The sequence below is a fragment of the Apteryx mantelli genome, chromosome 10 (assembly GCF_036417845.1).
Source record: "Apteryx mantelli isolate bAptMan1 chromosome 10, bAptMan1.hap1, whole genome shotgun sequence".
NCBI lineage: Eukaryota > Metazoa > Chordata > Aves > Apterygiformes > Apterygidae > Apteryx > Apteryx mantelli.
The window spans coordinates 6,894,023-6,906,844 of record NC_089987.1 but is presented as its reverse complement, the minus strand read 5'-3'; the positions used below and the strand labels follow the sequence as shown (position 1 = coordinate 6,906,844).

The 12,822-nt window shown below is 52.3% G+C and overlaps 1 protein-coding gene across 4 annotated transcripts in view; it reads right to left on the bottom strand.

Moving 5' to 3' along the window:
* Nucleotides 1–12,822, bottom strand: part of MAF (MAF bZIP transcription factor) — a 239,970-nt gene that overhangs the window by 55,490 nt on the left and 171,658 nt on the right. For 2 of the 4 annotated variants that reach the window (XM_067302446.1, XM_067302447.1), the window contains exon 1: nt 8,026–9,883. The exons of the other annotated variants lie outside the window; for them this stretch is intronic. In XM_067302446.1, the coding sequence (XP_067158547.1) occupies nt 8,026–9,149 (1,124 nt within the window). In that variant the 5' untranslated portion in view covers nt 9,150–9,883. Of the gene's footprint in view, nt 1–8,025; nt 9,884–12,822 lie in introns of those variants that run through there. 4 annotated transcript variants of the gene reach the window in all.

The following is a 12,822-nucleotide window of genomic DNA, read 5'->3' as shown; positions in this document are numbered from 1 at the left end:
ACATGCTTTCATCAGTGAATTTGGAAGCAGTTAAGTTTCTGCAGGGGGGGGAGCTGGATCCTGTTTGGTTCACTTTTGAGCTCATTTTCATTGCTGCTTATGTTTCACTGCAACAGCTCCAAATGCTGGAGGGAGCAGGGCTGTTTGCAGCCGAGAGCACCACTGCTTTTGAAGCTGATACCAGCAAAACTGCTTCTTCCCCCGTCCCCTTCAGAGGCGCGCCGGCCTGCCACCGCGGCCTGGCGAAGAACTGTCATGTTAAAGTGGGGAAGCAGGGTTCAGGCTCCAGGAAGGTGAATCTGCCGGCTTTCTTTTAGAAAGGGCATTGAGCTTAACCACATACACACGCTGAGAGAGACACCCAAATAGATTTGGGATACTCAACCTTGGAAAGCTTGGTTCCTCTCGCCACTTCAGTTTGTTTAAAATTCATGAAATGTAAATCCCCTCCCCACCCCCCCACCCCCTGCTCCCTGCAGATACCTCAGGGCCTGATCCAAAGCCTCATTAAAAAACGCTGCCTTTGATTTCAGTGGGCTTTAGAGCAGACTCCAGGTGAGCACAGGTGAGAGAAAAGAAAAGAAAAGAAAAGAAAAGAAAAGAAAAGAAAAGAAAAGAAAAGAAAAGAAAAGAAAAGAAAAGAAAAGAAAAGAAAAGAAAAGAGAAAAGAGAAAAGGAAAGGAAGGATTGCAAAGCAAACCACAACAGAAGAGGCTCTCTGAACATACCTAGGGGATGGTCAGTCAACAGAAGGCCGCTGGCGGACACACGGGCGCTAAGCTTGGGCTGCCCGGACGGATCCTTTAGCTACGCACAGACTCCCCTTTAGCTCCGGGAATCCAATTTAGAAACAAACAAACAAGCAAACAAACACACAAAAGAAGCGGCCCCTCTCCCTGCCCCGGCCCCCGCCGCCCCGAGGCCTCCCCTGCCCCAGCCCGGGGGGGGACGGGGGGCTCCGGCCCCCGGGACGGACCCGCAGCGGGGCCGAGTGGGGCCGAGCGCGGCCGAGCCTCGACGGTGCGGCGCCCCCGCCCGCTGCCGCCGCGGGGAGACCGGCGGGGCCGGGCCGGGCCGGGCCGGGTCGGGTCGGATCGGATCGGATCGGGCCGGGTCGGATCGGGCCAGGCCGGGTCGGATCGGATCGGATCGGGCCGGGTCGGGTCGGGGCCCCCCCGGGCATCCCCGGCGGCTGCCGTCCCCCGCACCAGCATCCCCGCACATCCCCCCTGCAGACAGCCACCCTGGGGCATGGTATTAGATAGCTCCCCCCCCCCCCAAACCCCCCACCCCAGGTTTATTCTCGAATTTCCCTAAGCGTGGGCTTAAGAATCCACCAGCGCTCCCCCAAATCCTTGCTGCTTGCCCCCGGCGCAGGTGGGGAGCAGGACACTCCGGCCCCGCGGGGTCCCCGCTCTCCCCACCGCCACTCGGCCCTCCGGGGCGCTTGTGCAGCGCTGAAACCGAGGGGAAGGGAGCAGCGTCTTGCCAGAGCTCACGCTGAAGTAGGGTGTTGAGCCTCACCGCCTCCATACGCAGTCATTAACATTTTTGCTTTACAGGGGGAAAAGCCACTGAGAACATTTTTCAGGGCTGGGCTTTTTTATGAATTAACAATTGAGAGAGGCAACCAGGGACGCTCCATTCTCTACCCCCGCTGGAAACTTAAAGACACTGCTCGGTTTGTTGTTGGGTGTTTTTTTTTTTTTTCTTCTGCATGGCACAGAAACACTTTTAGCAAACTTCTGCCCTGGCCTTGATTCCCTCCATGCAAGGCACCTCACAGAGATGCATGCAAAAAGCAAAGGAAACCATGTCACAAAGTCCACAGGGCTTCAGACCGAACCACTAGTGAGCGAGGCAGGGCAAGCTCCATCCCTGCAACTCGCTGCACCGCAACTACAGGCCTGCGCGTTTCACTGCTGCGTCAGAAAGTGCACCGGTTTAAAAGCCAGATTTAAAAAAATAAAATAAAAAAAGTGGGTACAGCAACACAGAAAATGATCATTTCAGAGAGAGGTGAGATACAACCAGCTCGCATCGGGAGCACTGAGACGTTATCACGCTGTGCCGGGTCAACCTGATACCGTGGTAGATAGCTGGGGCTGGAGCCGCCTGTCTCTGTCGCTACACACAGCTAGCCCAGCTACAGCTCGTGCCGATCCCTGTCCTTTCAGCTTTTCACTTGAAAAGTTAAGTCATATCCTGGACTATTTTTTGCATCGTGTTGGCTTAGAGCTCACAAATGTGAATGCGCTCACCCCTCCAAGAGTGACAAATGCTATTCTCGATCCTCCCCCACAATTTCAGGCAGTCAAGAATTAAATGCTGCACGGCGTACAGTATTTTAATCTATTGATTCGTAGCCGCGGTGCCCGAAAAAAATTCATTAGAAGAGCGTTAGAAGTGTGAAGTGGTTGAGCGCGCTCAGCTGCCTCCCGCAGGGACGAATCCTTGCAGCAGCGGCTCACCTCCGCTACGTCCCGGTGCGCTGCCTCGTGGTGTCCGCACCCAGACGAGCACCCGGAACAGAGAGCTGAAGGTTTTGACCACAGACAGCTCGAGTATGTGTGCGCCTGCAACCAGGATTGCTTTTTGTCCTGGCTAAGCAAACAAAATACATCACCCTCTCCATAGCTACCCCTGGAATGCCCAAGCCGTATGGCAGCCACCGACAACTCGCTCGCAGCGATTTTAAAAGAGGGAGGGAGGAAACCTCAATCCCTAACACTGAAGTATGCAGGCTTCTTCTTCTTTTTTTTTTTTCCTGCATGAAATTTTAAATTCATCCATCCGAACAGGTGTCAGAAACAGTGGGTCCATTTAGCTCCTGTGATGATCTGAGTAATAAATATAGAGGATTTCCTTTCAGTGCAGCACATGCTGAAATGACACCAGTGTAGTTCTGGCATCTGAGCAGATAATTCTGATATATGCATCATTTCCTCCCTAAATCCAGGAAGCAGCTACACTCTGTATCTGATATTAGTATATTATGTCAAATAGAAATTGGTATTAAAATTATGAATGATTCTAGATCAAGAACTTCCTACACACTACACAGAGGGAGGGGGAGGAAACAGCTGCACAGAAGCTTTTGGAAAGGAAAGGAAAAAAGAGGTGGGAAAGTTCATTTTTTAAACTTAAAATTTGCTGCCATGTTTCTTGGGGGTGGGGGCAAGTACCTTTCAAGTGGCGTTTTGATTCAGTTTATGCATTTTTGTTTGAAAAGGGGGAAGAAGCAGCTCTCGCTGCCCCATTTGCAAAGGGGGCTGCCCGGCTTTCGGCAAAGCGCCTGCCCAGCAGCGGTGTGCAGTTGTTCAAGAAATAAATATACACTGCTGTGACTGGGATATTCCTCCCCTCCTCTCTATTTATTTTTTCCCAGATACGGTCCAGCATGACGCTTCTCAGGCAGTTTGAACCCAGAAAGGAGCCCGGGACGCCGGGCAGAGGGCGAGGGCGAGCTGGGCTGGCAGGAGCCGGGGCCGAAGCACGCCGCGCTCCCTCCCTCCCGCAGCCGGCCACGGGCCGCTCGCTCGGCGCACCTCTCCCAGCCCCCGGCACGTGGAAGCTCTTTGCAACGTAGTGAATAAATGAGGAAGAACTACAGGACTACGGCAGGAACAGGACGCTGTCAGTGATGGGGAGATTAAGACCACGCACGCCTTTGGATGTGCAATGCCCTGGGCCGGGCAACATTCCCGCTGTCTGGAGCGGAAGCGGCGCCCGCCCGAGAGCAGCAGGATCCTGCTCCCTTTTGAAGCCAGCGGGGATTTTACCTCCGAGTTCAATGGGAGCAGGATGGAGGCCGGTGTCGAGCGAGGGGCGATGGATGAGCAGAGGTTTTTCCGAGCAGAGCGATTCCGACTGGTCCTCGGACGGCAGTGCCGCGGCCAAGGTGGGGCTCCCCTGACACCAGCCAGGCAGAGGGCCCCAACAGTTGCTGTGCTTCAATGAACACTAAAGTGTGCTCCTGGGTTTTTTTCCTTTTTCCTGCAGTTGGGAAGTTACCGTGTTTCAGGCTGAAACTCAAATGCAGCCTAAAGAAGGCTGCAATTTTTTTTTTTAATTTGCAAAAAGAGATTGCAATGTATAATAATGATGAAAACCTAGGAGATAGGCAAGCCTTTTTTCTCCTCCTGAGTAGGGTGTGTGATGGGAATTTTTCCCTCTTGCATGCTGTTTCTAGGAAGGATTTCTCTTATCGCTGTTCATCCATTTTTTTCCCCCCCTCTCTCTCTGAGAAAGAAGATACTTAAGGGAGGCAGGAGTGCTCCCCTTGCTCTATGCTGCTCTCCTAGGATTCACTGTACTTTTAAAACACCAGTACCGCTCACAACTTTGCCGGGGAGGAAGCTTGGCGCCGCAGAGCCGCGCAGGGTTAAGGCCGCACGGGAGCGGGGTCCCCTCCGGCCGCGCCGCCGGCTTCGGGCTCTGCGCTGCCTCCGGGCGCTTTCGAAAGGGCGAGAGGCGCTCACCCGCTCCCCGAAAAGAGCAGGGCTCCGTCGTGCCCCCCCCCGGGCAAAAGCAGCAGCCGAAAGCAGGCCGAGGCCGACGCTGCAGGCGACCCCCGAGGAGAAGGTGGGCATCGGTGAGGGCTGCGCCGCACCGGGCGGAGGAGGGGAGCCGCAGGAGGGGATGAAGAAAGCAGAGCCCCGTCTTTACGAGAGCAGATAATTCTCCCGTCGGGCAACGGCAGCCAGTTTACCCACCGATTACACATTAACCAGAAAGTGGGACGCGAATTAACCAGAACCTGGAGCTTGAACCATTACTCAAGCCATGGTGCAACTGGAGGTCAGATGCCAAAGGGCGCCTCGCCGTCCCGATGACGGCCCCGGACCCCCCTCCTCGGGGTCCCGCAGCGGCGGCGGGGCGCGCGGGCAGCCATCCTGCCCACGGTGGGACGGGAGCCCAGCCCGGCCGCCGAGGGACCCCAGCGGGTCCTCTCCTCCAAAGCCACCGGCGACCGGCAGGGACCAGGGCGCAGCGCCGGCCGGGCGCGCGAGCGGGGTGCCGGGCAAAGCCGAGGAGGTGCGCCCGGAGGGGCCGGTGCCGTTGGCGGCGCGGGAGCCCCTCGGGGATGCCCGCACGCCTCCCGCACGCTGACCTCTCGGGAGGACTGCTTGGGACAAGCAACTCCGAAAAGTTGGAGGAAGTCCCTCGATTTATTTATTTTTTTTCCCCTCCTCTGCTCCTCAGCTCACGCTAGGCTTTCTAAGGCCTGTAGCAAGAAAACAAAACAAAACAAAACAAAAAAACAAAGAAAACCACGGGGCAAAAAAAAAAGAAAAAGGATGTGGCGTGGGGGGAAGCAAAGAAAAGGGGGCAAAAAGGAGGCACTCGGCACCCGAAGCGCAAGAAACCTTTCGGTCTAGCGATAGGCGGCTCTGTGCGGAGCCAAGGCTGACGCAGCGACACCTCTCACGAGAGGCCGCGCTGGATCAGATGGTAGGAGGATGTGGAGCCTTCCCTCTCACTTCGCTCCATCATAAAGCAATCAAAATATAAGGCCGCACCGTGCCGTCAGGTTTTCAGGCAGACCTCCCCTTCGAGATCTCCCCAGCCCTGGCGGGATGATCTGAGTCACAGAAACTAAGGCCACTGCAATGCTGAGAAGTCAGAACAAGCACCTGAAAGCTCACGTTTTTCGCCTACCTGAAAGATAACGCATTTCTAGCGGGCAACAATCTTCCATTTTGCATAAAACTAGCCTCCTCCGTCTCCCCTCCTGCACAGCCCTGAGCCCAGCTCTTGTCTCGGCATCACCCCTCGCCACACAGCACGCTTAAGCGCTGCCTTCACAGTTATGGAGCTTTAAACTACACACTAAGAAACTGAGTACAGAATCAAAAAAAATGCAGTTTATTATTGTAGATTATTCTCTCTTTTGATATAACCATAGAGTCAAAAATGAAAGAAAAGCACATAGGAACATCACACGTGGTTAGTTAGTAACTCAAGATATAAAACAATTTTGCACAGCAAAATATGTAAAAGAAAAAGTAACTGACAAGATTTTTTTATATTTATTGTGGTAAGATTTACTTTCCATTTTTTTTTTTAAAAGACAGGATATCAGTCCCTGAAAATAAAATTTACTGATTATTGCCTTTAAAACTGTGGAATTTTTGAAGTTACAGAAAATCCAGTTCTGCACCACAATACAACTGTAAAAAAATCTGCATCATTTTAAAACTGTGCAGTAATGCCATCTTTGTAACTGCATAAATTGTATTAGCGTTCTAAACAGGTTTGTAATTTTTTTTTTTTTTGTATTATATGCTTGCAGGTTATATCTTAGTGCAATTCAGTCCCAAATACTTCAATTTTGGAAAAAAAAACCCATACATTTTGAATGTAAAATACCCCTATAGATATAAACAGGGGTGCCTCCCCCTTTTAATACTTTGGTTTTCAAATACAGTCAGTGGTATAGCAAGGACTACATATACCCAACTTATATTTAAGTTGCAAGCACATGCTGCATAAACTACTTTTTAAAACAGTCCCGTTGCAAATTCTACCCCCCTTTACATCACGACAGTAAACAATTTAGTGCATCAATCTTTAAAAAAAAATCTACATCTAAACAGACCTAACTCTTTCGAATTTATCTATAACATTCCTTTATCTGTAGCATACATTTTAACTGGGCTAACAGATGACAGAAACTAGAATTAAATTATATGCTAGGAACCCAGAGCATTCCACATTTGACAATGACCAAACGCAAAAGAAAAAAAAAAAATGGGGCAGATCACTTAAAATTAATTTTTAGACTGTTTTAGGCAACAGCATGGTTTCAGTGTCCCCCCCAAGCGGGATGTGAATTTTGTTTTTGAACATCTTTCCAAAGTTCTTTTTGTATTTTTTTGCCACATTAGGTTATCAAAATCCATTCTGGCATGTTTTCTAAAAGGGAATGCTTCAGTGCATTTAAAAGGAAGTCTGAAGTTTTGAGTAACTCAAAGCAGTTTTAGAGCAGATGCAAACTTTAATGGGGAGGAAGAGGAGGAGGAAGATCAAAGGTTGCACTTTTTTGCTTTCAACTCAAAAAAGTGATGAGGCAATAAAACAAAAGGATGAATGCCATGCCATAATAGTCTCCAAAAGTCCATTTCCAAGCAAAAGAAAAAAAAATAATTATACCATACATGACCAGCATGCAGGGTTTTTTATTAATATAATGTCTCTTTTTCATAGTCTTTTGAAACAGTTATAGTTCATTGTTGCTAAGACAAAATAGCAAGCGTAATGCATGAGATGAGTATGGGATTCTAATGGCAGACTAAAGTCTCACGTTTGGCAGATTAAGGCCAAAACTCACATGAACACACCGAAGGTTGATGCAGGCTTGATTTTGGCAGGTTGATCTAGGTATATCTCTAGTTTTGCACAACAACGCTAAAAACTGATGGAACTCAGCAAGCTGGAGTCTAAAAATTTCACATTGTTTTTGTATTTTTTTGTTTTTGTTTTGTTTTTTGTTTTTTTATTTCTTTTTCTTTTTGCAAAGCTCAAATCTCATATGAAGAACTCAGGATGGCAAAAAAAAATCTGACTTTTTTGGACACAGCAAGCTCAAAAGAAAAAAAAAACCTCATGAACTTAAAAATATATATATATATAATGTGGATGGCAGGTTTCAAAGAAGAGCAAGCTTCATATGAAGAACTGAGTTGGTGGCGAGTTGGATCTTTTAACTTTAAAAAAAAAACCAGCAAGCCCCCACAAAAATAAAAATAATAATAATAATAATAAACAGAAAAGAAACTCATGTAGAACTTGAGGTTGGCCAGCAAGGAGCCAGCCCACCTTAAAAAAAAAAACAAAAACAAAAACCAAACAAACCCAAAAAACAACTTTGTTTTAAAATTGTTTTGAGTTGTTTTTTCTTTTAAAAAAAAAAAACCAAAACGTAATACAAGGTGGCAAGCTTGGTTGTCGCTCTAGCAAAGCCCCCAACAACAACTGACACGGAGAACTTTTAGTTAAGGTGGCAAGGCTGTGGGCACTCACATGAAAAACTCTGGAGAGGAAGGGTTGTCGCTGCTGGATCCGTTTTCTCTGAAGCCATTGCTGACCAGCTTCTCGTACTTTTCCTTGTAGGCGTCCCTCTCCCGGACCAGCCTGGAGATCTCCTGCTTTAGGTGCTCCACTTGCTGCAGCAGCTGGTTCTTCTCGGACTCGAGGACGTGCCGCTGCTGGACCCTCTTGAAGCGGCAGGACTGGGCATAGCCCCTGTTCTTGAGGGTCCTCCTCTTCTGCTTGAGGCGGATCACCTCCTCCTTGCTGACGCCCCGCAGCTGCCGGTTCAGCTCCCGCACCGACATGGTCACCAGCTGCTCGTCCGAGAAGCGGTCGTCGAAGTGGAGCCCCCCGGCGCCGCCGCCCGCGCCGCCGCCGCCGCCGCCGCCGCCGGGCCCGTGGTGCGCGTGGTGCAGCCCCCCGGCGCCGCCGCCCGCGCCGCCGCCGCCGCCGCCGCCCGGGCCGGCGGCCGAGGAGGCGGAGGAGGGCGGCGCGCCGCCCGGCGCCGCGGCGTGCGGGTGCCCGGCGCCGCCGCCGCCGCCGCCGCCGGGGCCGTGGTGCGGGTGGTGGTGGTGGTGGTGGTGGTAGTGCGGCCCCGCGCCGCCCTGCGCCGCCGCCGCGGCGATCACCGCCGACACCACGGCGGCCGCCGAGCCCATCTCCTCGCCGGGCACGGAGCCGCCGGCGCCGGCGGCGGCGGCCAGCTGCTGCCCTCTAGCATAGCCATCGAAGGCGCCGGGCAGCGGGTGGTGGCTGCTGTTGATGAGCGCCTCCACGGCGTCCTCGGGGCTGAAGCCCAGCGCCTCGGGGTTCAGCTGCTGCGGGTAGCCCGTCATCCAGTAGTAGTCTTCCAGGTGGGTCTTCTGGTCGGTGCCGGAGCCGGGGCTGGGCGCCGAGAAGCTGGGGGACGGGGGCACCGAGCTGCAGGGCGTGCTCATCGGCGTGGAGGAGAGCGAGCCCCCGGCGATCAAGCGGCCGCACTGGCTGATAATGCGGTCGGTCTCCACCGGCTCCTTTTTCACTTCAAACTTCATCAGATCGAAGTCATTAACATATTCCATGGCCAGGGGACTGGTGGGCAGGTCGGAGTTGCTCATTGCCAGTTCTGATGCCATCCTTTTGCTGCTGACAGTCCTCCAGAAAGGGTGCACGCCGGCGGCGAGGGGACTGCTCTGAGTTGCCACCGGGTGAGCCAGCTTGATTTTTTGCGGTATCTGCTCTCCTGCTCGCTCTCCTGCCTCTCCCTCGCTCCGCCAGCCCCTCGCAACCTCCGCTCCAATTTGCACCGGCGGCTTTTTCTCTCGCTCCTTATTATCCTTTGCAGAGTCTACGGTGCTGATGATGCATCAGAGCGAGTGGCTCTTTCTATTCGCCTTTTGCATGAAGGGTTTTTTTTTTTCCTCCCTTCTCTCTCTCTCTCTCTCTCCGCTCTCTCTCTCTTTTGCAGCTTGCAAACTGCAGCTGGAACTGTTAGCTGTTGTTGTTGCAAGTAAATTTTTTTTGCTTTTGTTTTGTTATTTTAACACTTCATGGTGTCTTTCCTCTGGTCTTTTTCGTGCAAAGTGCAAATCGAGAAGAGAGGTTCATCGGGGAAAAAAAAAAGGAGGAGGGAAAAGAGACCGAAGACGAAAAAAAAATCAAAGTCAATATCGCAACCAAAATAATAATAATAAAAAAAAGAGAGAGGAAAAAAAACTCAACCCCAAAGCTACAGCGAGAAGATGAAAAATATTTTAAAGCTTTCATCCAGCAGGAGAGTTTAAAAGCATTGCTGAGTTTTATAGCAGTCCTGACGTCAGCTTTCAAATGGGAAATTGACTCCGCGCGCGGGCCAATGGGCGGCCCCGCTCCCAGCCCTCATTAGCATAATAGTATAGAAACAAGGAAACTTTTCGGGGCTGTCAATCAGGGCCGATCAGCTGACTGTCAGCTGGGGAGAGCCTTTAACTCCTGCCTGCCCGCGCCGCCAGCGCCCGCCTGCCTGCCTGCCTGCCTGCCTGCCTGCCCGCCCGGCCGCGGGGGCGGTGCGCTGCAGCCCGGCCGGGGCTCCGCTCCTCTCCGCGCTCCGCGTCCTCTCCCGCGGAGCGAGCTCGGGGCAAACCCCGGGCCGCGCCGCTGCCCTCGGGCCGGACCGTGGGGAGCTGCCCCGGCGCCCGGTGAGGCGGCGCAGCCCGGCGGCGGGGACGGGCTGGGGGCCGGGGCCGAGCGCGGAGAAACTTCGCTCCGCTGCGCTCCGCAGGGCGCGGGCGGAGCGGCAGAGCCGGGGGCAGGGCCGGGCGGCGGGGTCCCGTCGGGGGACCGGGGATAGAGCCGAGGCAGCCCGTCGGGGGACCGGGGATAGAGCCGAGGCAGCCCGTCGGGGTCCCGCAGGGCCGGGGCAGCCCGTCGGGGCCCCGCAGCCCGTCGGGGCCCCGCATCGCGGCCGGGCCGGCGCCGCCTGCGGGCCGCTCGCAGCCAAGGGTTAAAGCGGTGCCAGGCGCCGGTACCTGCGGCCGGCGCGGCCCTGCCCGCGCTGCCCTGCCGGGCGCAGCGGCCGCCGCTCCGCTCCTTTGCTGTTTTGGTGGCCCGGGGACGGGGCATCGCCGCCCCCTCTCCCCCCTCCGCGATGCACGAAAGCCCCGAAGTTGGCCCGCCCGGCTCCCGCTCCGCCGCGCTTGGCCTTGCTAGCCCGGGCTAATTATTTTAATACATTTAGAACTAATTGTATTTACTTTAACCTCCCTCCCGGGGGGGGGGAGGAGGGGATGAGCCGGGGGGGGGGGCCGTGCAAGCGGAGAGCGAGCTGCAGCCGGCGTGCCGAGCGGCGGCGGAGCGGCTCGGTTTAAACCTCGACAGCGCCATCTCTCGTCGAAAGGTCAGTTGCGAGGCGGTCGCCGTCCGGCCCGCGGCAGCGGCGAGCCGAGCCGAGCCGTCGGGGCTCGCAGTAGCGCCCCGCGCCGCCGCCCCGTCGCCCCTCGCCCCGGCCCGGCGCGGGTGCAGCCCCCGGCCCCGCCGCGCGTTGGGGAAGCCCCCGCTCTCCGGAGCCGCCGGGCTCGATTTTTCCGACCGGGCTTTATGGGAATATCGATAGAATTAAAGTTACTTGTAATTCCGTGATAAATGAGATGTCTCTCGTAAGTAAGATTAAGTGCAGGGCTATAAAGTTGTTTATCTGAAAAGTAATTCTCAGAAACCTGACTTCTGACACTTGGTCATATATTAAACCAGCGTCTTGAACATTGTACTTCAAATCCTTCCCTGCTCCCCTTGCCCAGTCCCTTCCTCCTTGGAGTTTGCTATTTATAACTGCGCGCAGGGTATTACTCTGTAGGTGCAGGCAAGTCTCTGGGTAATTTTTCACCGACTGTGAAAATCATCATTTGCAATAGCCAAAGAATCTTTGCTTAGGAAATAGCACTTGGCTAGTGGATTTGCGAAAGGATAACATCTTCTGACTATGCCATTATCAGTACGAGTGCCAGCACTAACATCTGCAAGTCATACAGCATGTACTGTGCCTGACAGCTGAAAAAGGTAGGGCATACTGCAAAGTTAGGAAGATAACTACATCTAGAAAGGATCACAGATACGATCCTGTAAAGCTAATAATGCTACCAACATGGTTGAAAAAATTGAAATATGGCTCTGCACAGTCCCAGAATGCGCACACATATACGCACACAGAGCCCTGCACATCTGCTAGGTTTATCTTACAGACTGCGATTCCTGACGAAGTTAATGCAACTTAGCCGCTCTGGCTTGCTTTCCTATTTCTTCCCAGGGCTGGAATCAACAAAACTTACAGGCTCACAGCATAAATCCCCAAAGGACAGTCCAATTCCCTGTATTTGTTTTTTTTTTCTTGAGCAAGATGAATGTGGCACTGTATATCACTTAACATTCTCACCTACGTGAGACATAAAATGTCTGCTAATATTTTTAAATGAAAAGGGTATTGCTTTCCAGAATGTACAATTGTAGTATTTCACTTGCCCGTTTGATAGATGTCTCTGCAAATGTGTCTTCAGCCCCATAAAATAGTTTGTTTGGACATGAGCATTCAAAGTGCTACATTTGCAAACTAGTAAATTTACTGAGTAAACTCTGAACTATAGACAAAGAGTATGAAATTGTGTGAGCTAATGGGTACCGTCCCTTAATTGATACCAATGTAAGCAAGTGCTGCAAATTAAATTGGAGCTCTGACCTACCAGAACAGCAAGCAAAATTATTAGTTGAACAATATTGTTCTTGGTGATTATTACACAGAACTGCCACACCAAAATGTCTCTAGTGTTCAGCAAACCAGAGAAAAAAAGATTATTAGCAATCTTTGGATAACCTTCAGAAGCAACATTCTCCTCCCTACACTATATAATTCCCATTTTAGTAGTATTTTTCTTTATTATTTGGCTATTCACAATGGGTGTCTAAACATTTACAGTCCTCTATTAACAGTGTTTCTTTCATGACAATCACACACTTTCATTTCAATTAGAGCTATTCAGTCTTCAGTTTTTCCACAATTATCGCAGGCCAATTCCCCCAGACTGCTCCTTTCCCTCGCACGGTTTGCTACAATCCTGCCCTAATCCACGCAGAGCAGAAACTGCAGCGTCCCTTTCCCAGGCTCTCGCTGCGTTTTGTTTTCAAGCATCTCGGCTCAGCAATGTAGCGCGGAGCCCTGCTCGCTCTTTGCTCCTGACCTGGTTCATAAGCTCGCAAGCTAATGTATATTTATTGCGAGCGAGTTTTCTGACAAATCGTGCGGGAGGATGTGAAACATTAACTCCCGGCGCGCACGGCTCG